The sequence below is a fragment of the Mustela nigripes genome, chromosome 2 (assembly GCF_022355385.1).
Source record: "Mustela nigripes isolate SB6536 chromosome 2, MUSNIG.SB6536, whole genome shotgun sequence".
Lineage (NCBI taxonomy): Eukaryota > Metazoa > Chordata > Mammalia > Carnivora > Mustelidae > Mustela > Mustela nigripes.
In genome coordinates, this window is record NC_081558.1 from 202,199,375 (window position 1) to 202,222,454 (window position 23,080).

At 38.9% G+C, this 23,080-nt stretch overlaps 1 protein-coding gene across 3 annotated transcripts in view; it reads right to left on the reverse strand.

Moving 5' to 3' along the window:
- Positions 1-1,417: 1,417 nt before the first annotated feature.
- Positions 1,418-23,080, reverse strand: part of ADAMTS5 (ADAM metallopeptidase with thrombospondin type 1 motif 5) — a 47,182-nt gene continuing 25,519 nt past the window's right edge. The window contains exons 4-9 of one of the 3 annotated variants that reach the window (XM_059392204.1): positions 15,828-16,111; positions 14,620-14,803; positions 14,084-14,259; positions 12,126-12,301; positions 8,026-8,144; positions 1,418-2,701 (exon numbers count right to left, since the gene is read on the reverse strand). In XM_059392204.1, the coding sequence (XP_059248187.1) occupies positions 2,574-2,701; positions 8,026-8,144; positions 12,126-12,301; positions 14,084-14,259; positions 14,620-14,803; positions 15,828-16,111 (1,067 nt within the window). In that variant the 3' untranslated portion in view covers positions 1,418-2,573. Of the gene's footprint in view, positions 2,702-4,427; positions 8,145-12,120; positions 12,302-14,083; positions 14,260-14,619; positions 14,804-15,827; positions 16,112-23,080 lie in introns of those variants that run through there. The other 2 variants (XM_059392203.1, XM_059392205.1) reach the window with 2 other exon arrangements.

Consider the following 23,080-nt stretch of genomic DNA (forward strand, 5'->3'; position numbering starts at 1 on the left):
AGTTTAGTTGAACAGCTGAAACAATAAGACATCAAGAAAGATTCCCACGAAATCTAGGAATCATGGATGATTTGGACCTTTCCAGTGTCCGGAGTGCCATTTCTAACCATTTTGCTGACTCTACTCCAAATCTCAAAGCTCCCCTCAGGACCATTTTTTATGTCTTTGACCTTGTCTGAACCAGCTCATTATGAGCTGTGAAGGAGTTTGCAAGGTTAAATACCAATTTAAAAAAAAAAAAAAAATTCTTCCCAGCAATTTGCTAGTTTTCAAAATCAAATTCCCTCTTCTCTCTCCTTAAACAACAGTCCTTTGTACACTCTGAGCACTTGCCTCTGTTCTTGCTGCTTTTCTGACTCTCCATAGTTTCCTTGCTGTTTTTACTGGAATTTCAGGACTTCTCTTGCATTTACTCAAGGGGCCCACTGCATATTGGGCCATGGAAACACTCCCCGAATTTCTCCCATCTCTCATAGTCTTCCATTCACCAGAGTCGCTCCCTCAGACTCACAATCCATGCAGATTGAAGACTCTCAGTGCCTCAAGAAGCTAGAAATTGCTAAGAAATATCGATCATGCTTATCCCAGTACCTGGCACTTGGTAATCGCTGGATCACCATTTACAGTTACTACAACGTGATCGTCATCAGCAATACCACGATCTTCAGACCAACCTCATACCAGTCATGGGGAGAAACACATGGGGGAAAGTTTGTGAGATGTTTAGCACAGGGTGTGACCCAAAGATATGGCCAACTGATCTTAGCATATTATGATGCTGATTGAGTTTCTGCACCATCTTTTAAACGTTTAGGTGTTTAGAACTACTTTTTAAAAGTCTATAGATCCTACTAAGAAGGTAATTGAAGGTACCAGAATTCTGAAATATTATTTGATATAAGGGAGAAATTCAGTGTTTGCAGCATACACTAATAGTAATGATTTCAGGTTTAGAAGGAATCAATGTCCTTAGGAACCTTAATGCCATAAACTTGTTAGCAAACCAGGATTTCCCTAGTGAATGAATGCCAGTTCGCTTTGAATTTCCATGCATGCATTAGTACTGACTCTTTTGTTTTCTTTGTGGCATAAGTTTATCTTTAAAAAAGTAAAAACAAAACAGGTAGATTAGGGTGCTTGCTGTTCCTAACATAACACCAGAATTTCAACACTAGAAATACTTTAGGGGGTGACAGTCTGGTAAGAAGAACTTAAAACAATTAAGTCCAAAGTCCTATAACCAATGTAGAAGTATGAATTGTCTATGCCAAATGGGAGAAGAATGGTAGAAATTACAGAGAGCCTAGGGCTTCCTTAAGACCTGGCTTAAGACCTACTGTTGTTACGAGAAAATTAAAAATAAATGGACAATAGTTTCCAATTCTAAAACATATTATATGCAGTACATACTTTAACCTAGTTTACAATTAACATTTATTATGCCCACTGAAACCACAAAGCCAATGTTTAATTTTACAGTTTAAAGTCACACATAGGGAAATGCTTTACAAAATAGGATATTGTTCCTCAATGAAAAATATTACAGTATAGGTCCCAAATGACTCAGTTCAAGTGGTTTACCTGAATAACAGAGCTGTTGTGGAATGCAGGCTACAAGACACAGTAATGCTTTCAATAGATGATTCAGGTTCAAAATTTGCCAAAGCTGAAGAGACATTTTAAACAAGACCCGTCTTAGTTTTCCAAGATTTTTGGTTTTTCAACTACATTACATTTATGGAAAAACACCATCACTTCTGAAAAAATTGAAGATAGTAAGCAGCTGACATTTTACCATTTGTATACATCAACATGTCAATCTTTAATATCTTACTCTACCTTGAAATCATGCTTCATGATTTAAAAAATGTCAGTTGTACCCACTTAGGTAGATCACCTGTCTTTACTCCCAGACTCTAATACAGAAATCAAATATTTGTGCCACTGGTTACATCAAATTAAATACATTTCTGCAATCTGTTAATTACCTGTGGTCTATTTAAAAAGCATGTATATGATTTCTGCTCATATATCATACTAAAATGTAATCAGTATTTGTCAACTCCTTACATGTAAGTCATGCCTGAGCGTGTAATTCAATAACACCATCCAGACACAATGTAGTTTTCTTAATCAAAAATCTAGTCTTACAAAGTCACACCCAACATGATCTCCTATTCTATTCTCCTATACTCAGTCTGGGTTGAAGGGCTTCTAATATGCTGTGCATTGCTGAATGAAAGACTCAGAAGTTGTAGCCAAGTGTTTACCATGGACATAAAATATCACAAAGCTAAAAAATTCAGGCTAAAACACAAGTTTGTGTATAGGAAGCAAAGTTGTTTGTTTGAAAGGCAGGTTTGACAGGAACACCAATGGCTTAGTAAGTGATGTTAACATGACTCTTCTGAAGGTCTGTTCCTCTAGCCTGACACTCTTCAAGTTTTGACGTCATCTTAAACATCCTTGCTGTACCTGTAGTTTATGTCACTGAACCCTGCTGATCAGACTGACCCTCAGATGCAATTTCCCAAACACTGAGTATCGAGTTGTGCTTTGCCTTGACCCAAAACTTAGAGTTCTCTTTTGCAAATTGAAAAATCATGTAGAATAAAATAGTAACTCAGATATACCACACCTGACAGTTGATCGCTGAAGATATTAGCACCTTGATAAAAATTACAATCGTTCGTTGGATGTGCTAAAAGAAAATGAAAAAAAAAATAAAAAGAATGCTTCTTTATTTACAAATCACAGTTCTCCTCACAGTGTTAGACTTTGGATCACTCTGATGTGGCCAAGTCTTAGACGATGGGCCATTTGGTTTTTCATTTGACCTCTGGCAGTCCACATGGACCAGTTGGTGGAGCTCCAGGATCAGAACCACAGGTAGCCAACTTATTGCTAAAGTGCTACTAGATTAGGAAGGTGCAACTAACTGGGTTAACTAATATGTACATTTCAGTCTTAATCTCTTTTAAAATCAACAGCTTCTAACAACATATGCTTTTATTTTTTCCCACAAAATCTGCATTGAGAATTATGGTATCATTGTTCCAGAAAGACATTTGGCAGATCGGATACTTTTGTGATCTGAACATCACGTATATTTCCATTTTTGTCTCACTAATGCAATAAATTCTTATTTCAATATGTTCCCCTATGTTAAAGGACTAGATGATTATACATTATAGACTGATATGTTTCGTGATCATATAACTTCAGAAGTTATTTCTTTAGTTAGTGCTGGCAGAAAGACTATTAGGAAGATTGGTTTTTCAGTGCACTAATTAGCTAACTTGATCTACCTGTTTGACAGTCTAAAACTACAGGTTGTTGGCAAATAAGAAAAATGATAGAGAAAATATACCAGTTCCTTGTTTATGTGTCTAAGTGATAGATCACCTGGACCCTGACCTTGGTTCTATGATAACTTCTGTACTCTTGGTTATTCTTAACTTCGAAATGTTAAAAAATATCACGGATTTTTATTGCCTCAAGTTTAATTATAAATAGATTAGTACTATTCACCAATCCTCAGCCATAAACTATTAATAAAATTTGGCCATTATTCAATTCAATTTTATTTCACAAAGGAAGTGAACTCTAAGTCATACACAAGTTCTGGACTTCACTGGATCTGGTTGCCATGCTCACCTAAACTATTACGATGACCTTGTTACTAAGGAAGGAGTCAAGGGGGAAAACATTGGAACCAGAGATTGAGCTAGTCAGCTGTATCTCCAAGGGTGTTTTGCTTTATTGCTGTGACCAGACTGAAATCCTAGTCAGAGGCAAGCTGATGTGATCAAAGGTGACCTTCCTTGCCCAAGTCCTATTTGCACTCCATGAGATTTATTAGTAGTAGTACAAAGTCACACTCTATCAGTGGAGACCCCATATTTGTAGAAATAGCCATGACTACTAATATTTGAAAAACTTAAATTCAATTTGTTTACTCTTACTATCAAATCTTACCAATACTAGAGACCAAATGATTTTCACTTTTAAGGAGTGTTTTGGAAGCAGCAAAGGATAAAATTTGGTTTAATTATCACCCATGTCTCTCAGAGGTTGTGTGTACACAAATTTTATGGAATAACTCAACAGCTCCTTGTCCAAGTTTATCAGTAGGAAATGAATGGACCTGGTTCTCATTTGTGTCTTGGCTTCTGTGGAAGCTTCCAGGATATCTATACCTCAAGTTTAGAACTGAGACCTTCGTTGGTTGAATAAGATTTTTCTTATCTGTGACTTGAAAAAAAATTAGTATTAACGAAACCCAAAAGAGCTATTAATGTCACTACAAGTAATGAACATTACTAGTCAAGAAAGATTAAATTTAAAACTTCCTTAGGAAAACTAGAATATTAGAATAAGGATACGTGGGGAATATATACATATATGCCTGTTTCACGCAGAAAGCCTTCTGTAAAAAAATACAAAAGCAACCAGTGCTGTATATTATGTAAACTCACAAAGTGTACTTTATACACAAACATGAAGCATAAATTAAAAGTAGGACAACAGCAAAACATTTTAAATATAGAATTTGCACATATTTTTGTTAAATAAGAATAAATACTTTTGTCACACAAATTCACATACCAGTCGCAAAAACAATAAATTACTTTTTTTTTCAGTGCTGCAACTTTATTTTTGTTTGTGATAAATCCCTTAATTCTTAGTTTAGTGGGATAAAACTGTTTCCACAGGAAGGCAAAGGAAGTTGAATTGAGTGACTCAATTAAAATAACGCCTTAAACTTTTAACAAGGCAGGGCTTAATTTGGCCTTTTCTGTTCTGGAAGAAAGAAATGTGGTTTTCTTCTGTGCTCCCTTTATTCAGTGAAACTTAATCTGAAGTGTTTAGTTTTGTGGGATTAGATTCTTACTAACCTGAGCATTTTCAGACAAACTTTTTCTTCCCCGCCAAGGAAGGAGCCTCAGCCTCACAAATGGCAGACACCTTTTTCACGATGCAAGTTTGGAAAGGTGAAATGCATAGTCCAGCATCCAACTGGTCTGAACTAGATTTCATGACGGAGGATTTTCCCTTACCATTCCTTATATCTACTGAACACTTCATTTTTCTGAATTTCAGTCTCCAGTCTGTATTGTTTTTCTCAGGAGTTTAGATAGACATACATTCCTCAGTCAATCTAAAGGAAACTCCTTAAAAGCACAGAATAGTGGTTTATTCCTTTTAAGCTCTCTTGGATCATTTCATTGAGAAGTATAAAACTTCATTAGATCGGGGAAAAATAAATGTGAATACAGTATAGAGAAGCAGAGTAGGAGACAAGCATGTTTGCCCTTCTATTACTTCTTAATGTTGCCATGAACATAACCACAAAAGATAAAAATAAACTTTGTCAGGATTGAGTTAATTGATTAAAATTATTTTGTAATTGGGAAAAAGTAATGTTGGCCTTTTACTAATTCTCTCGCAATAGTCAAATGGTGTGATATAAACATTTTTTTTCTGACTGATTTGGATAGCATTGTTACCTCTCCCTGATATCTGCCGAACTCCATCAAATGTTTGGAGGCCAAAAGTTCTATACGGGCCTCACTTTTCTAATTAATAATTTATTAAGAATAAATGACCAAGTCTAAAGCAAAGAGAGTCTATGAAAAGCCAAAGGATGATTATCAGTTTTGTAAAACAATTATTTGTTTTACCAAATAATTTCCTAAGAAAATATTTAAAACAGTGAGACATCCATTCTTCACACCCACTGAAATGAATGTGATATAGCTAGATCAATTACATAATTCTTTTATATTAAAAATATCTTCTAATAAAAATAAACTCTTGTGAGCTTAAGGGAACTCAAACAATGGTCCCTTAACACCTTTATATGCAAACCTTTAATAGTAGGCACATTTGGTATGATTATTATAAAATTTTATAACAAACAATTGGCTTTGTAATATTTCATAAAGAAAAAGAAATCCCAATGAAATTGAACACTTTGGATTTTCTGAATTATGAGGTGCAGGGGTGCAGTTTACTGTTTAAAAAAAATATTTTTATGCATATGATTGTAAAACTTTTCCATATCTAACATCCAAACTTAACAACCTACCTAGACAGACTATGGAAATAGAAGCAACAAACTTCTCAAAAATCGTCACATTTCATCACTCAAACACTTATGGGTACAACCAAATGCTTTCCAATTGGGAAAAATCTTAAGTATGGTATTGCTATACTCAGATTTAAAAAGAAAATGCAAGGAATTATTGCCTGTATGGTGTGGAAACAGTCTTATTAATATTAACCACTTTTTTTTTTTTTTTTTTAAGCAAGAGCCACATTAATGATCACCACTTCTAGATGTGGCTAACTACAAAGTGATTTTTAATACTCCTCTCAAACTAAGTCAGCAAGAAGTACAAAACACTGAAGGTCTTACAGAACCCTTGAACAAACAGACAAGCGAAAACAATTACGCATTTTAAAGGCTTGCTGGTAAGAGGTATACCAGTGTTGAAGGTGTTGGATGTGAACAGAAAATTCTGCAGTATGTTTTGCATGAATATTACACAATATAAGGTATCAGATGAAAGCTTCTGAATGGGGAAAGTGGTGTGAAAATACAAATGACTATGGTGAAATATGCTTTTTTTTCCTTTTAAATTCTAACACAAGAAAACTAGTTTTTAGAGTGAGAAACTAGTTTTCAGACTCTTCGTAACACACACACACACAAAAACACTATTACTACCTCCTAGTTATGCATCAGTTTGGCTGCTGCCTGGAAAAATGCAGGCAGTCGAAAGTTTAAGGAAATGGACCCGTGTGTGTATTTAAATGACTAGATACACTGAGATCCTTTTTCTGTTTAGAATTTTTCAGAAGATGCTTGCTGTCAAAATGGGTTTTTGACTAAAATTTGATCTCCTGTAGTCTGAAAGTATGTGAAATCTTATTAAAAACAGCAGCAAGTTCTTAATTTCCAGTAAAACATCCACAGCTCTTTCTGGAAACTAGGAGTTGAAATAGCTGCAGACCTACTTTGGTCAAACATTTTTTATAGAAATATATATATGTATGTGTGTGGGGGGGTACACACACACACACACACACACACACACATTTTTTTTTTATAGAACCAAGTGATATAAAGTGACATACCAAGGGAGAATGTATTTACAAACAGTAAAATTTAGCTATGGTGTATTGTGGATGATAATGATTATGATGCCTTTGAAGACATTCTAGAAGAGGTAGGTGACAAGGGGGAGACTGTTGTTCCACCATCTTCATATGTCCCCTGACTCTACATTCATCAGTGTTTTTCTCATTCTTGTAGCCCAGGGGACGTTCGATAACTCCCAAGTGTTTCTAGTTTCCAAGGTCACCACTGTTCACACGAAACAGTGCACATCTTCCTTTGGTCACCAAGAGCAGATTCTGCCCATAATTAGACTCCTGTTGACAATGCCATCGAAGGTGACTTTCTGTGCGTTAGGTAGACCTCTTTTCACCACGACTGATCACCACCATTGGCCAGGACTGATCCGTGATGAAACATCCAGTTATCTTTGCGGAAGATCATCACCACAGGCTAACATTTCTTGAGCAAACATTGCTTAAATGCGGAAGGCCTCTGAGAGAGAAGACATCCCTTCGCTAACTTGCGGTTTGCATCCTGGCACTGCACCGTTCTGGTGTGCCAGCCCGTGTCACAGGTTCTAGAACAGGCGAGCCACGGGCCCGTCACCCACTGCAGTTGTGGAGTGGGCGAGCCCACTTTATTGCTCCCGTGGCTGGTGACAGAGTTGACTTTTTGGGTGGACTTCTTGGGAACAAAAAAACTGTAACGGACATCTAATGCTTTAGTTGGATCCGTTGCAAGAATCTGCACTATGAGAATTTCCTTCGTAGCTGAGTAGCCCATCCCGTGCAAAAAGTCATCCCTGTGGCTCCAACCGCTGTAGTTCATGACGGTTCCATTGATGTCAATGATCGTTTCTGAGGTGGAGATCATGTACTTCCCATTGATAAGGTACTCACCGTTTTTCTTCTTCAGGGCTAAGTAGGCAGTGAATCGAGTCTGGTCTTTGGCTTTGAACTGTCGGACTTTTATGTGGGTTGCCCCTTCTGGGATCCTCACCACGTCAGTGTAACCCTTACTGGAAGCAAAATGTTCCCAGAGGAGAGAGGGGGAGAGAAAGAGAGAGGAAAGAGGGAGAGGAAGAAAAGGAAAAACGTAAGTAAACACTTAATAAATCGACAAATCAAAGTTCTCTAAAAATCTTACCGTAACACAAAGTTTTAATGTAGTTAAGAGATTCATTTAAAATTGGCTTCAAAGATTAGCTTTCTTATAACAAAATAAAATTAAAATTAGACTATGATATTGTATACATTTTTATTATGATGTTCAAAATTAGGATGATGTTAGCAACCTTTTTTTTAAATGTATACCGACTTCATTTAAAGATTTACAAAAACATTATACATCTGCCCTCACTCTCACAGAAAGCTTTAAATTAATGTGTCTCAAACTCATTTGCATATTAAAATCATGTGGAGAGCTTTTAAACATTTTAAGCCCCAGACCCCAGGCCAATTAAACCCCATCTGTCAGGATGGGCATAGGCAGCAGGACTTTGGGAGTCCTTCCAAATGAGCAGAGCAGTTGGGGAACCACAGGTTTCACTGTTGAACTAGAGACAGAGTAGAAGCTCTGCTTCTATTTCAACTAGAATAGCGGATTTCTTGAGTAGAAAACAAATGAAATATAAAATTCTCTAAGTGCGTAACCATAACTTACCAATATCATCAAAAGAAAAAAATAACCTTTAATGCCATAGCAAATTTCCTCTGATACTTTTGTGTCCATGAACACTATGATAGATTGAGTGAGGTTTTATGATGGGTGACAAATAAAGTAGGTCTCTAATGAGCTATCATCTGTTCAGGAAAATGGACAAAGGCATCAATATCTCTAGTATCCGTAGCTTAGGACAGAAATGCCAATTAAGTGCCAAGGGACTATACCAGTAAGGAGTCATTTGTGAAACCCTTTGCCTCTATAAGTAATTTTATAATAAGGTCACCCCATGTTTTGCTTTCTTAGTTATTTGAATATAAAGAAATAAATTGTCTGTGAAGTTTGATGTGTGTGAAATTTAATTAACTACCACTAAATTCTTATTCAGGTTTGGAGGTGATAGGGCAACTGATTCATACCCTGAAAATCCAAGTGTATTTCCCCTGCTCAGGCATTCCCTCTGAATTAGAGGGGAGGCTCCTCCAGAGGGAAGCCTGCTGTCTACTGGGCATCTGATGGACAGGGACTGATGGCTACACAGGGGTCAGAGTTTCCTACTGCTGGGAAGAGAGAAAATACAGTACTGATGTTGCTTATCCATTCAGCGTGACTCATTATTTTTAGTTTTGTAATACAGTTTAGATTTGTTACAGGACTTATTTATTTGAAATATCTAACAGCAAGAGATCATATGCAAACCTACAGTGGCTTCGAACAAAACCAGGAGGGATGTTGGAGAGAATATATCATCTTACATAGAAAACATACAAAGTGTAGGTATATATATTAAACATATAAAGTGTTTGAACAAGTGCACTCTAAAACCAATTGCAGTGTTAGGCTCTAAAGCCATGACCCTTTACTCATAGTTTACTCCTTTCCTGAAATCTTCCCCACCCCCCCTCTGCCAATCATACTTTCTAACAGTCATGTGAAAATATGTTCTGGTTGTATTCAGAGTTTAAATGATACATATCAGAGTGTAAAGAAAATAAAGAATGCAGGGTAAGGGAAACTGGTAGGAGAGCATTTTTTTAATGCTTATTCCTGAGAGCCTGTCTCAGATTCATGAGAAACAGTTGGGACTGGCAGCACTTCCGGGGTCTTCAGACGGAGCTTCCCAAGGCCACGGCCAGTGGGAGGACTGGTGCCTTGATCTCTTAGCACCTTAGTAAAATATGATTCTCTTATTCTCCTGGTACTGAGCAACAGAAGGACTGAGTTGCCATTTACTGAGATGAAGAACATTGAGAGAGGGGTGAATTGAGGTTATGGTCCTATTTGTGAAGTGGCTTTAGCTTGATGAAATATTTTAATATGCATGATCTCATTGGATCCTCACAGCAATATGAACTTGCAAGAACATTACTATTAATTCCATTTGACTCTCAAGAATTCTGATAGTAAAAAAAAACAAAAAAACAAAATAAAAAATAAAAATGAAGTGACTCTCGAGAGATCACACAGTCTTTGTAAATCACCGAACCAGAGCTTGATTACAAAGATTTCAGCTCCAAGATCAATGTCCTTCTTTATACACTACACTAGGCCAAGGTAATTTATCTGGAAACGTTAAACAGACCATTTGTACCACATAATATAATCTTGGTCAAATCAATTTGCAAGCTGTCAGGTTGCCCACCACTTATTGCTCTCATGAATTTCTTCATCTTTTCATGGGACAACAAATGTGCAGACACTGGTTGCCAACACAAAAAACAAAATGCCAAATTTACTATTTAGAAAAAGTGGCTTCTAAGTTTATGTAGGAACACTACATAGTACCTAGTATATAAGGTATTTTTTTTTAAGATTTTATTTATTTATTTGACAGACAAAGATCACAAGTAGGCAGAGAGGCAGGCAGAGAGAGATGGTGAAGCAGACTTCCCACTGACCAGAGAGCCCAATGTGGGGCTCGATCCCAGGACCCTGAGATCATGACCTGAGCTGAAGGCAGAGGCTTAACCCACTGAACCACCCAGGTGCCCCTACATAAGGTATTTTATTTCCTACTTGATTCCTGAATTTCTTCTTCTTCCTTCCTTCTTTCTTTTTTTTCTGCCCTAAGATATAGACTTTGCTTTGACATTCATCGGCCATGCAAAATGAGATGAGCCCTAAACTTTCAGAGTCCCAGTTTCCTAGACTTCATCATTTCTAAAGTGTCTTGCACCTTTGCAATATATAAAACTGCAGTACACGGTAGACATGTGGGATATTTTATAAATAGAATTCAATAGAATTGGATGAATAATTACTAACTCACTAGTAAATAGGATTAGTAATGCATATTTAAAGACAGAATAAATTCTTTAGCCATGCTATTTTTTTTATTGTATGAAAGATAATTTAATAAATCCTTATGGCTACTAGGTTTACATATTACCCTCCAGCTAAAAAGAACACAGCACACCCATCAAGAAAAATACAGGTGCACTGGACCAATACCACTCAGCCTAAGAGTGGTTTGGTGAAGAAGAAAGACAATCCTGCATTCCAGCAGACCCTTTAGCCGTTCCCTGATCCTCACAGATAACATAATATTTAACAGAGGGATGCCTGGGTGGCTCGGTTGGTTTCGGCTCAGGGCATGATCTCATGGGTCACAGGGTTGAGCCCCTCGTAGAGCGCTGGATCAGGTCAGTGGGGAGTCTGCTCGAACATTCTCTCCCTTTGCCCCTCTCCCCACGTGTGTGTGTGCATGTTCCCACTCTTTCTAAAATAAGTCAATAAACCTTAAAAAATATTTAATTCCAGAAATTGGTACTTTATAAACTTGCATATTTAAAATGAAAGCATAATCAAAGACCGTAAGAGGAAGCAGACATTATTGTACGTTCTTTATAGAGTCGATATAAACCAGGAGCGCTCACTATAAATGACACTGCTGCCTCCAGCCCTGCAGTTAACTGACGTTTGCAATGGGACATGTCTTCTCAAGAAAAATACAGCTTAGTGAAAATGTGTCTGTAAAATGAAATAATTATGATGGAAACCAGCCGTCCTCCCCTAAATGCGGTTTCAGGAATAACAGATCTGCCAGAAATCGCTAGTGGGGATTTCACAGCTTTTTTGTTTTCGGTGCTCGCATGCTGTAAGATCTTGACCTCAGAGCCACGCAGTTTCTCTGCTTCCAGAAGCCGTGGGAGTTTGCACTCTGCAACCAGAGCTTTCTCACGCCCTCTTTGGTTGTCATACGTAGGATATATTACTAGGGCCATGCTGGACCTCCTCCCAGAGACACCTTACGATGTAACACAAGTCCCCTTTTCTCAGTGGTGCAAGTCTAAAGCCTCGCTTGATGCCTGTCAGGGCAATGATTCTCTCACCTTACCTTTTTTTATTGAAAGTTCCAATCACCTTTGTGCAGCTGGAGTTGTCTCCCCCACACACGGCACACTTGTCATACTGCAGCTTTGAGCCGATGATGCCATCACAGCCGGTGCGTACACACTTGCCCCGGACACAGACGGAGTTACTATACGGCCTGCATTCGGTCCCATCTGTCACCTGAATAACAAGGACCCTGTTAGCAATGGGAAGGTACCTGTGCACAGGTACTTGGTTTTCATGGTAAAACAGCAAGTTCCAATTTGTGGAGTTTTGTGTTTGACAAGGATAGTGCATCGAAAAATAACCAACCAACCCCAAACCCTAGTGGCCTGAAAAATCCTGATGTCTTGCCAGAAAGCAGATCTGGGATAAATCTGGGTTATGCCCTTTTTCTCTTGAGCTTAATTCCAAATATGCCAGGAGACCTAAGGTACCCATTTCCCTTGCTGCTGTGTGAAGCACAGTCCCCAGGACGATTTCCCTTAGCCTGGGGGACTTGTCACTTGTGTGGAGAGCAGAAAATGAACATGCTCCAGATTGTGGAGATCCTTCTTTGTGGCGTGATTGTTACTATAGAAATAGATTTGAAAATCTGAAATTGACATTCAAAACCTTGTTAATGGCTGGAAAGCATTCCCTATCGTGCGCTGAACTGTCAGATGCTGAAATCGAAACCAACGAATTAGCGTAGAAAGAGTCTGGGGAAGTCAGAGGAAAGTACTTGCTGGGAGACTCTGACTGCATGTTGAGTAAAGGAATCAGTATGTTCTTAAAAAGCAGTTATGGGGGCGCCTGGGTGGCTCAGACGGTGAAGCAGCTGCCTTGGGCTCAAGTCATCATCCCAGAGTCCTGGGATGGACCCCGCGTCGGGCTCTCTGCTCAGCAAGGAACCTGCTTCTCCCTGTTGCTCCTCCTACTGGTGCTCTCAGTCTCTCTCTCTGTCAATTAAATAAATAAAATCTTAAAAAAAAAAAAAAGCTAGTTGTAAAATAGTCGATATATGGACTCCCTGGTTTGTACATGTGAGTATATATAAGAAATATGTACAGTCTTGTATGTAAATAAACAGATGTGCTTTGTACTTGTGTATATACAACTCTTTTCATGTGCGTGTATGTGCGTGTGTGTATGTGTGTGAACCGAAGCAGGACACACGTCAACAGGCTCACAGCTCTCCGGGTGGTGGCAATGCCAGCTGATATTTTTGCTCTTATTCTTTGTCCTATCTTTTAAGTGAAAATATATTATCTTGCAATAAAAAGACAAAGTATTTTAAAATTACTTGTTGGATGTTAACTTATTTTTCAGTCATATTTCACACATATCTGGAGGCCAGATTCAGATTTTAAATGTAGCACCTGTTTATAAATTAGAAAAAACATTATTTTATGTTGCTTCGTAACACCAATTGTGAGGAATAAAACTTAGTAACTTAGAAAATGCTGTCCTGTGAAAAATAAGGGATAATTTCACATGCATATATTACAATGTCAATACCTATAAGGACATTGGTTCATATTAAGGGTGCAAGACATTTAAAGGTCTGGGTCAGAGATGATGATCTTGAAACCTATTTTCATAAGTCACCAAAGAAATTCTTAATTAAATGATAGAAAAGTAGAGAGCTTTCTTGCTTTCAGTTTCCTATACCAACGTACTGAGGAAATTCAGGTTGTTTTCATGGCAGTTTTGAAGTGAAGGTCACACCTTACCTTCCCTGACAGTTACAACTTTTCCAAAATAGCTTTTAAAACATTAACTCGTTTTGTTTACAGGATATTTTTTGTTTTTCATATAAGTTTTGCAAACAAAGACACTACAGAGATGAAAATAAAACCCTCCAAAACTTAGTCATCCAATAAATAATGACAGTTGATATTTAGTATCTCTAGGCTTTATTCTACCAAATAATTTCTGGCGAGGACGCTTGCTGTTTCTGGACAGTCGGTGTGCGGTTACCTTTGGAGAAAACACCACGTAGTAACCAGTGCCCTTGGCTCTGCAGGTCAGTTTGCACACGTCTCCCAGCAGGACGCCTGCATATTTGGGGACCCACTCCACAAACGTTTTGACTCCTTTTGCGTCAGACTGATACCCATTTTTGGCCTCACACTGCTCGTGACGAAAAGATTTACCTACAAAACAAACAAGTCATGTTATTACTTTGTTTCTTCTGAAACTCAGGCATAGTCATGTGCATTTGAGTAATTTTAACATGAAGATGAGAACTTTTTTTTCAGAGCTTCTTTACACACCAGTGCTGGGTTTTATCTGTACATGGGAGTTGAAAGCAACAATTATTTTCTTCCTACCCTCTAAATATCTGATTTTTTTATTAGTAGTTTAAAACATCGCTCATGTATTTGTTATTGATTCTCACACTGGTGGAACTGTGGAGTTCTCCAGGTGATTTCTCCAGCCTTCTCTATCTGCTACTGCTAGAATACAAATTACACGTGGCACATGGTGGTTGCCGACACTTGGGAGCAGCGTACCGTTAGGTGGGCAGGGCATGACATTGCAGGAGCGGTAGATGGCCCTCTTCCCCGTGCAGTAGCGGCCGCTGTTTCTGGGTGCGGGATTATTGCAGTGCCGGTAGGCAAACTGTACTCCTCCCCCACATGAGCGAGAACACTGGCCCCAAGGCCCCCAGGACCCCCAGTTGCCATGGCTTGATGTCTAAAATAGAAAATAGAAGACATTTTAATGCAGAAAGGAGGAAAAAAAAAAACATTCAAAACATATATTTAGAAATCACTTGCATCCGATGACATAGTGGAAATCCCGTCACAGGTATAAATTTTCATGGACTTGAACATGGCCACAGATATTGGACATTCTGGAATTATAGTGCAAATCCAATTCTAAGCAAGTCATTGCTTCTGCTCCCTGCCGCCCCCTGGCACTAGGATCTGGATGTTTCCCTGGCAGAACAGAGCACGCTATAAGAAGGAGTCCTGGGTTTCTCTGTGCCTTCTGATATGGTGCATTGCTGTTAATAACCACTTGAACCATAGCTAACTTTCTGTCAACTCTGATCCTGCATCTTGGACAAAATATATGATGCTAAAGATTGTGCATGATGCCTGGAATGGTTGGTTGCATTTACATTTTTTCTCCCTGTTTAGCATTGATATTCTGCATTCCCTTGTTGATACCACACATCCCATCAGAGACAGACCCTCTGTCACACGCATAATGCATTTGACCTGAGTTCGGCTTCAGTCTCATTAGACTAGAGTCCTTCTCTGTAGAGAGGGACTGTGACAGATATTGAAATGCACCCACGCCCCATGCACACACCACCTGCGCCCACACCACAGGGGAGTTGTAGACTCCGGGTCTATCATTCTGCAGGGTCTATCATTCTGTAGCAGGAAGCAGAGACACTTCTAGAGGGAAGACTATTATAAACCCCTCCGCTTAGGACTGGGTGATGAATTTCTTCTGGCTGCTGTCAGAGTATCTAAGAATGCACAGTTGTAGGACAGTCTTAGAAGACAGAAGCACTGTGCCTTCTGTTAGTGCTCTCCTCGGGACTTCGAAACTCAGAGATGAGCCCGCAAATGCTCTGCTTGGGCATCTCAAGGAAAAATATTTTAACTGGGGAAGAAAGCCTTCTTGTGACAGTGCCCACACATGTCACAGGAATGGACTTCAGATCCTGTGTCCCCAGGCATTGCGTGACAAGCAAATCACTTACTGAATAATATTTTTTCTTGGTTTTGTCCACACACTTGCCCTGCAGGCAGATCCTCCCTTTCCCACATGGTGTTCCCTCCACGGCCGGCAGCTTCTTGGTGAGACACACCATCTGGCCTTGGCGCACCACGGCGCACCAGAGGCGGGCGCAGACGTCCATGCCGGGGCACACGGAGTACTCGGGCCCAAAAGTCAGGTTGCACTGCTGCGTGGCATCGTACGTCTGTCCGGGGAGTTCTTCCGGGCCCAGGATCTGCTTGCGGGGTAGATCTAGCAAACAGTTACCTAAAAGAATAACCAAGATTGACCACTGCTCTGTGTTTGGGTTTGAAGCTACTAAAATCCTGCATCTGAAAATTCAGTGCTCACAGATCTACAGGCTGAAGCCCTGGAGGAGGGCCTCCTTCGGGGCCGGTAGAGCGCACCTCTTTGCATTCCCGAACCCCGTCCAGGATTTTCCGTGGGCTAGCTATGTGCTCTGGGACATCTCTAATAATGGCAGTGGGATGATCAAATAAAATTATTTTGTAATAATTAGTTGTGAAAATAGCCATTGTGCTGAGGGAGTAGGAGAAATTGTCACAGACCTATAGGAAATAATATAATGGATATAACAGCAACGACAATAGTCATAGTAAATAAGCATTTACAACTCTGAGAAAGAGTTTATCCATGTTGTCTATACTTTTGTCTACTTTTAGATTTTCTCTTCCTCATGTGCCCACCCAAGTCTCCTCCCCATTAATTGCATAAACAATAAAAAAAAGTGAGACCTGATTCATTCTTGCCCTCAACAAGCATTTGGTCAGCACCTACAATGTTCTGGCATACTAGACATAGTATGATATTGGGATACTAGATATTGGGAAATACTAGATATTGGGAAATACATACTAGATATTGGGAAAACACACAAAAAAATCCAGATCCACCCCTCCACCCCTGCGGTCTCCCACTAAGGTGGAGAAAACAGAAAAAATCAAGTATTTCTTCTGGACGTATGTGAATTTTAATAAAGAATTCAAGAGTCACAGAATAAAGGAGCAGTGGGCAAAGACAAGACATTATCTTTGATAATTTGGAATGAAACCCATCTTTTAATTCTTCTTCTTTGTCACCGTTTGGGTCTATTCTTTAACACAACTAGTAGTTGTTGGGTACTCGAAGTATGTTGCACAAAGTTGGTGCTCTCCTTACATAATATGGGGGATATAAGGGAGTAAGTTTGGGGGAATCAATAGAAGTGGCCACATACTCGGGCAAAACAAATTCAGAAGCTGATACCTTCTTCCTCTCCCCTCAGAAGCTTCCCTAAGACTCCGTGACCTGTGGTTAACACCATGAATTGTCTCTGGGCCTACGGGATCATGCACATCGCCCTTCAGTTTCTGCCCACTTTTGTCTACTTAGGATTTTGGGATTTTCTCATCAACTATTCATAGTACTAAAAATAAAAAAAAATATTTGTTACACATTTACACCATTCTCCCTTTCTTTTCTTTTCTTTTTTTTTTTTTAAGATTTTATTTAATTATTTGACAGACAGAGATCACAGGTTGGCAGAGAGAGAGAGAGGGAAGCAGCTCCCCACCAAGCAGAGAACCTGATGCGGGGGCCTGATTCCAGGGACCCCGAGATCGTGACCTGTGCCGAAGGCAGAGGCTTAACCCACTGAGCCACCCAGGCACCCCACCATTCTCCCTTTTTAAAATATATTCACTTGTTGGGGCAACTGGGTGGCGCAGTGGGTTAAGCCTCTGCCTTCAGCTCAGATCATGATCTCAGGGTCCTGGAATCAAGCCCTGCATTGGGCTCTCTGCTCAGCGGGGAGCCTGTTTCCTCCTCTCTCTCTCTCTCTGCCTGCCTCTCTGTCTATGTGTGGTCTCTGTCTGTCAAATAAGTAAGTAAAATCTTTAAAAAATATGTATTCACTTGTTTAATCCTCACAAGAACTCCACAAAGCAGATTCTAGTATTTTCCTTTTCTTACAGATAAGGAAATTGAGAAATGGAAAAATTGGTCACTGAGCCAAGGTCACATAGCTATTAGGGGTTTATGCTTCATCGCGTAGCATCTTGCCTCTGCATGTGGATAGATTTCCTGTTTTACTGTGGACCTGGCAGGTATGTGGAGGAATCCTTCAAATAACAGATACTGTGTCTAATGGTGGAAACACCCAGTCTAAAGTCTAATTCTGGCCAAACACCAAGTGGCTGAGTGTTCTTGACCAAGCTAATTAATATCTCCTTAACGGATTTTCAAGTTCTGGGAAATGTCTCTCTTCTCACTGTGACTAACAGATAGAAAGGGTGACCAGAAAAATACAAAGCAATGACAGTTGATACTATGCTCAACGTATTTAACAATTTTAGATATATTTGAGTCATTCTTTTTACTTAACAAAAGAAAATCTCATTTCAATCCTACTTTCCACTGAGACATGGAAGAGTCAGCATGTTTTAAGTATACTGCAAATATTTTCGTTCAAGTTTCTTCAAAGGGAATACCTTAGAATTTGCCAATCTGTGATGGAAGCATTATATGAAAATGAATACGGAGCAGAGTTCCTATTTAATTTCCAAGCCAGAACGTTTGAAGAGGTAAAGCTTCTGAAGGCAAGCCAGAAAAAGCATTAAAAATCAGTAACCCGCCAAAGAGAACTTTGGGAGAAAAACATCCAGTTAAAAGAAAAACATCAACACCGAGTCAATAGGAAAGAATGATAGTAAACCCTCACTAAACCTTGTTTAGTAAGATTAGGCATCGACAACTCCAAGAGAAGCGTTATCTTCATTGTTACATTAAAAAGAAAAAAAAAAAAGGGACGCCTGAGTGACTCAGTTGGTTAAGCAGCTGCCTTCGGCTCAGGTCATGATCTCAATATCCTGGGATCAAGTCCCGCATCGGGCTCCTTGCCCAGCAGGGAGCCTGCTTTTCCCTCTGCCTCTGCTGCCACTCTGCCTGCCTGTGTGCTCTCTCTCTCTCTCTTTCTCTCTCTCTCTCTCTGACAAATAAATAAATAAAATCTTAAAAAAAAAAAAAAGAAAAAAGAAAGAAAGGAAGAAGATTGTGTAAACCAGGGAATGCTCCACAGATTGCTGATGTTACAAGACTGTCAACAAATTTCTGAGACAGCGAGAATGCTCTCCAATTCTTCAAAAGTGCTGTTTTAAGAAACTCTTATTTTACTAAAAAGCACAGAACCGTTAAGACTGCACCACTAAGGATTAGCTGGGAAGTCTTCAACATGTGTGGGTACACGTGGCATGGATCCACCTTGTACGTCTCAAGCCAACATAACTCACCACCTCTTTGTGGACCTGTAGTCACTGACCTCTTTCTACCTCCAGAGGACATGATATGAGCAGAAAGAAATGTAGAATTCAATTTGAAATCAACTTATAACAAGTAGACTTCAAGATGTGGCCATCTCTTTAAAAAGCTTAATGCCACAGTAGAAGTTTTGTTCTGTTTTTGTTGATTTGAGTATAGCTGACAGATAATGGTACATTAGTTTCAGGTCCAAAGTATAAGTTTTAAAAAATGAATCACACTTTTGCTTTGCTACGAAAGATACTGTATCTCAGCTCTATGGTTTTCCCTTAGAGAAAGGGAACTGGGGTGGAGTTCCTGCTTATAATCAAATGATTTATTTCAGAATTGCCATTAATTTATTATTCCAATGTTCTCATCAGGATGTGTTGCTGCCTTAGTTTCTGTTTACCCTATACATTGAATTTTGACCATTTGCAATAAAATAGGTATAGACCTCTTTTGCAAATGGAATGCTTTCATTGTTGTACTATGGAACAACAACAAAAAATAATCTAGAGCCTGATTCTGAATCTCATGGTATGAAATATTTAAAATCTAATGCTGGATTATTGTCCATTAAAAAAAAAATGCTACAGTTTGGGGGAAGAATGAAAGAGATAATCTGTCAATCTTCCAGTATCATTTGCCTTGAGCTCTAAAAGTAGCCAATCTACTGCTGACTTTTCTGAATCTGCTTGACTTTTATTCTCAACCACTCCTTCCTACCTAGTTCACAAATATTTCACTTTATCCCCGTTTAAAATCCTATCTGGGCTTTGTTGCCAACATTTTGCCTGTTTGTTCTTTTCCACACATTGCCAACTTTTTTTTTTCTTTTCCTCTCTGCATCCTTCTTTTCTTTTGTTTTAAGGTTTCCTATGTGTAAAAATGGATAGCTTCCAAAAGAAAGACAATACAAATGTGTCCATATTGCCTTTTTTTTTTTTTTTTTTTTTTTGCCATCCGTGTTCAGTTAAATGCTTAAAGGTATAAAAGTTAAAAAGTAAAAGGCAGTGATTTGTGATGGATAAACAAAGGAAAGAAAGTGGAAGTCTCTCCGTGGCCACAGAGTATACTACGGGTGATGGAAGGTGTGCCAGACCGCTGGGAAACAGCAGAAAAATCGTGGCTTTTTTGTACCTGACAGCCAGCACTGTTTGTCCTTCATTTTAATGATTAATGAAAATTATCAGCTCAAAGTTAGCTCTTCTCTAGTCTTTTCATATTTTCTTCTCTGTTTCTAACGCTATGGTTATTTCTGTCCTCTCTTCCTTTCTAATACACAGGCATGAAATTAGGCATCAGCCCAGATATCCACGGCATATCAGAAATCAACATTCCTAATGAAACTCATCCATTGCAGATTGTCCCCTTTTACTTCCAAGCACAACTCCCTGGCCTGGCAACTCAAAGTTCTTTTAGGTCTTTATTTGAATGGCTAACATGAAAGAGAAACTGGTGTATTATGGGCATCAGTGGCAGATGAAAGGTGGAAGAGAACACTTAAAGGCGCTGAAATGTACAGACCATGGTTGCTGATCAAAAGTGATCCTGGGGGTCTGTTTGTGAAACTGTCACAAGCTTTAAGGGCTCTGTTTAGCAAAGGTGATGCCAAGGAAATTAGATGGAAAAGTGTCCTTGTTAAAGAATGAAGCATAGCTGTGTTGTTGTTGTTGTTGTTGTTGTTTAACACAGGTCACCGTGTCCTTACAATATATGTCTTACGTGCAGACTCTTTCAAAGAACATATTTATTGTGAAAATTGAGATCCTATCATGACGGACCTTAAAATGTATGAGTACTACCTTAAAAACTGAACATTAAGATCTTATTTAATACTAGACTATAGTCTCCACAGACAAAGAATTCACAGAACTGGGAGAGCCAGGTTTCTAATAGCCTTTTATCTCCAAAGTTCTGTGTTTAGTGGATGCAGTGAACTTAGCTCTTCAAACATGCTGCATGTTACTATTTCACAGTTCTCTCTAGATTTTCCTTTGCAGTCTGTTGTCAAGAGGGTTCCTGAGCTGTGCCTGTTTGGGAGGTGGCCTTTTTCATCACCTGGCACCGTGGACTTAGGGAGGGAGCAGAGGCAGCTATCTTTCTTGGTTTCAAGGTTATAGGATTTGAGAAAGGAAATTCAATAACCTGCTTTCACTGCACAATTTCCTTGCCAGTGCTTACCTTTATTTCTGAGGCCTTGCCAGCTTGCCTAGAGCTAACTTGTATAAACACTGCAGAATGTCTATAAGGATCTTGGCAAAGGTGGTTGGGGAGGGGGGTTCCCCTGAGACATGGCTTCTCCTTTTCTGAATCACAAATCTGTAGGCACAGTTATTTTAGCGTGTGCATGTAGATTTTTCAACCATAACCAAATTGCTACATAGTTCTTGGAACTAAATCAGGAAACACTCAGGATTAATGAATTTAAATTTGGCAGTGGGAGAGTGCTACAAATGTCCAGCTACTTATGGCTAATAATTTTAAAAACAAATCAAATGATTTGAACTTAGTTGTGCTTTAAGACCTCATTTCTCTAGAGCCACTGGAGGTGAGAGGGAGAGATGGGTTGTTATCTATAAATGGGTTTTCCAGAAAAAGAACTCTTTAGGTCCCATTGAAAAATTCTGTAATTCTTGGGAGAATATCTCCTTCAACATAGCAATGGTTTTGCAGCCTTTATATTAGTGTCACAATTCAGTTTTCCTCAGGAATTGCAAATCACTTTTTTTCTGAGTATCAATAATGGTATCATGTGAAATATGGAGATACCTTCGGGGATCATGGTGGTGTGATACTGTTTTTGACCCTTTGGGAAAAGGAGCCAGATCTCTGAACTGTCAATGATTCAGGGCTATACTTTACAGCTTTTCTGGTTTCTCCCTTATCATCAAATGATATTCCTTTTCACTCTCAGTCTATCTGTCTGAAGTGCACCCCCGGACCCCCTACCATAACTATTTCATTGCTTAAATCGTTATGGCCTATAAAATTAGTGCAGAAAAAGAGTAGAACTATTTCTATTAACTCAATGAATGGCTTGGGATGGAAGTCTGAGTCATTTCCTAGGAGCAACGTAAAACAATTTTACTACATGGTTTTTTGGTATCAGTGGAGTCTTCTAAGAAAGATGTGCTTCTTTTCCTTTCCTCTAGGACTTTGATGCTCTCCCTGGTTCTCTCGTAAGCTCTGAAGTTGAAATGTCAGAGCCTCAAACATCTCAAAATTGTGCTTATTAGTTTCTATCATCACACTTTCACTTTAACTTAAGTCAGTTTTCTGGTGACGGGGTAAAAGTTACTAGATTATTTGAATTCATGTTTAAATGACAGTGCTTAGAGCATACCACTGTTTCAATATCTGTGAGAACTGTTTTCAAATGAGCATAGTTGAGCTTGGCTAACCCTAACCATGGTACCATTGCCTTCTTTGGCTTTCCATATTCTGAAATGACTTCATTCATTACAGGCTACTGATAAAATTAGTGTGTGTGCGCGTGTGCGCGTGTGTGTGTGCGTGTTTTGGTTGTAACACAGGACTGCCTAAACAATATATTAAAAAATGAGGGTCTAAGCTTGATGAAATGAGTTAATAAGTAGGCTTATCAGGTATTTATTGTTCCAAGAGTTTTGCTAATTTAATCAGTTTATTCAACATATCCATGGGAAATTCAGAAAAGATTATATCAGTGCCAGTAAACAAAATCCACCTCTACTAGACGTATGCTCCTTGGTTGTTATCTACCATGAGGATCTCTGGAATGGACACAGTGAGCTGTATAAAATATGTCATTTGTTGGAAAACTTTTAAAAAGCTGAGTGTGGAGACTTTTAAATACAGAAGTAATGTTAAGAAATGAAGACAATACTGAAAGCATATTTACTGCACAGAACGTAAGATCATGAATTCCACAAACATGAAATAAACGAATCATTCCAA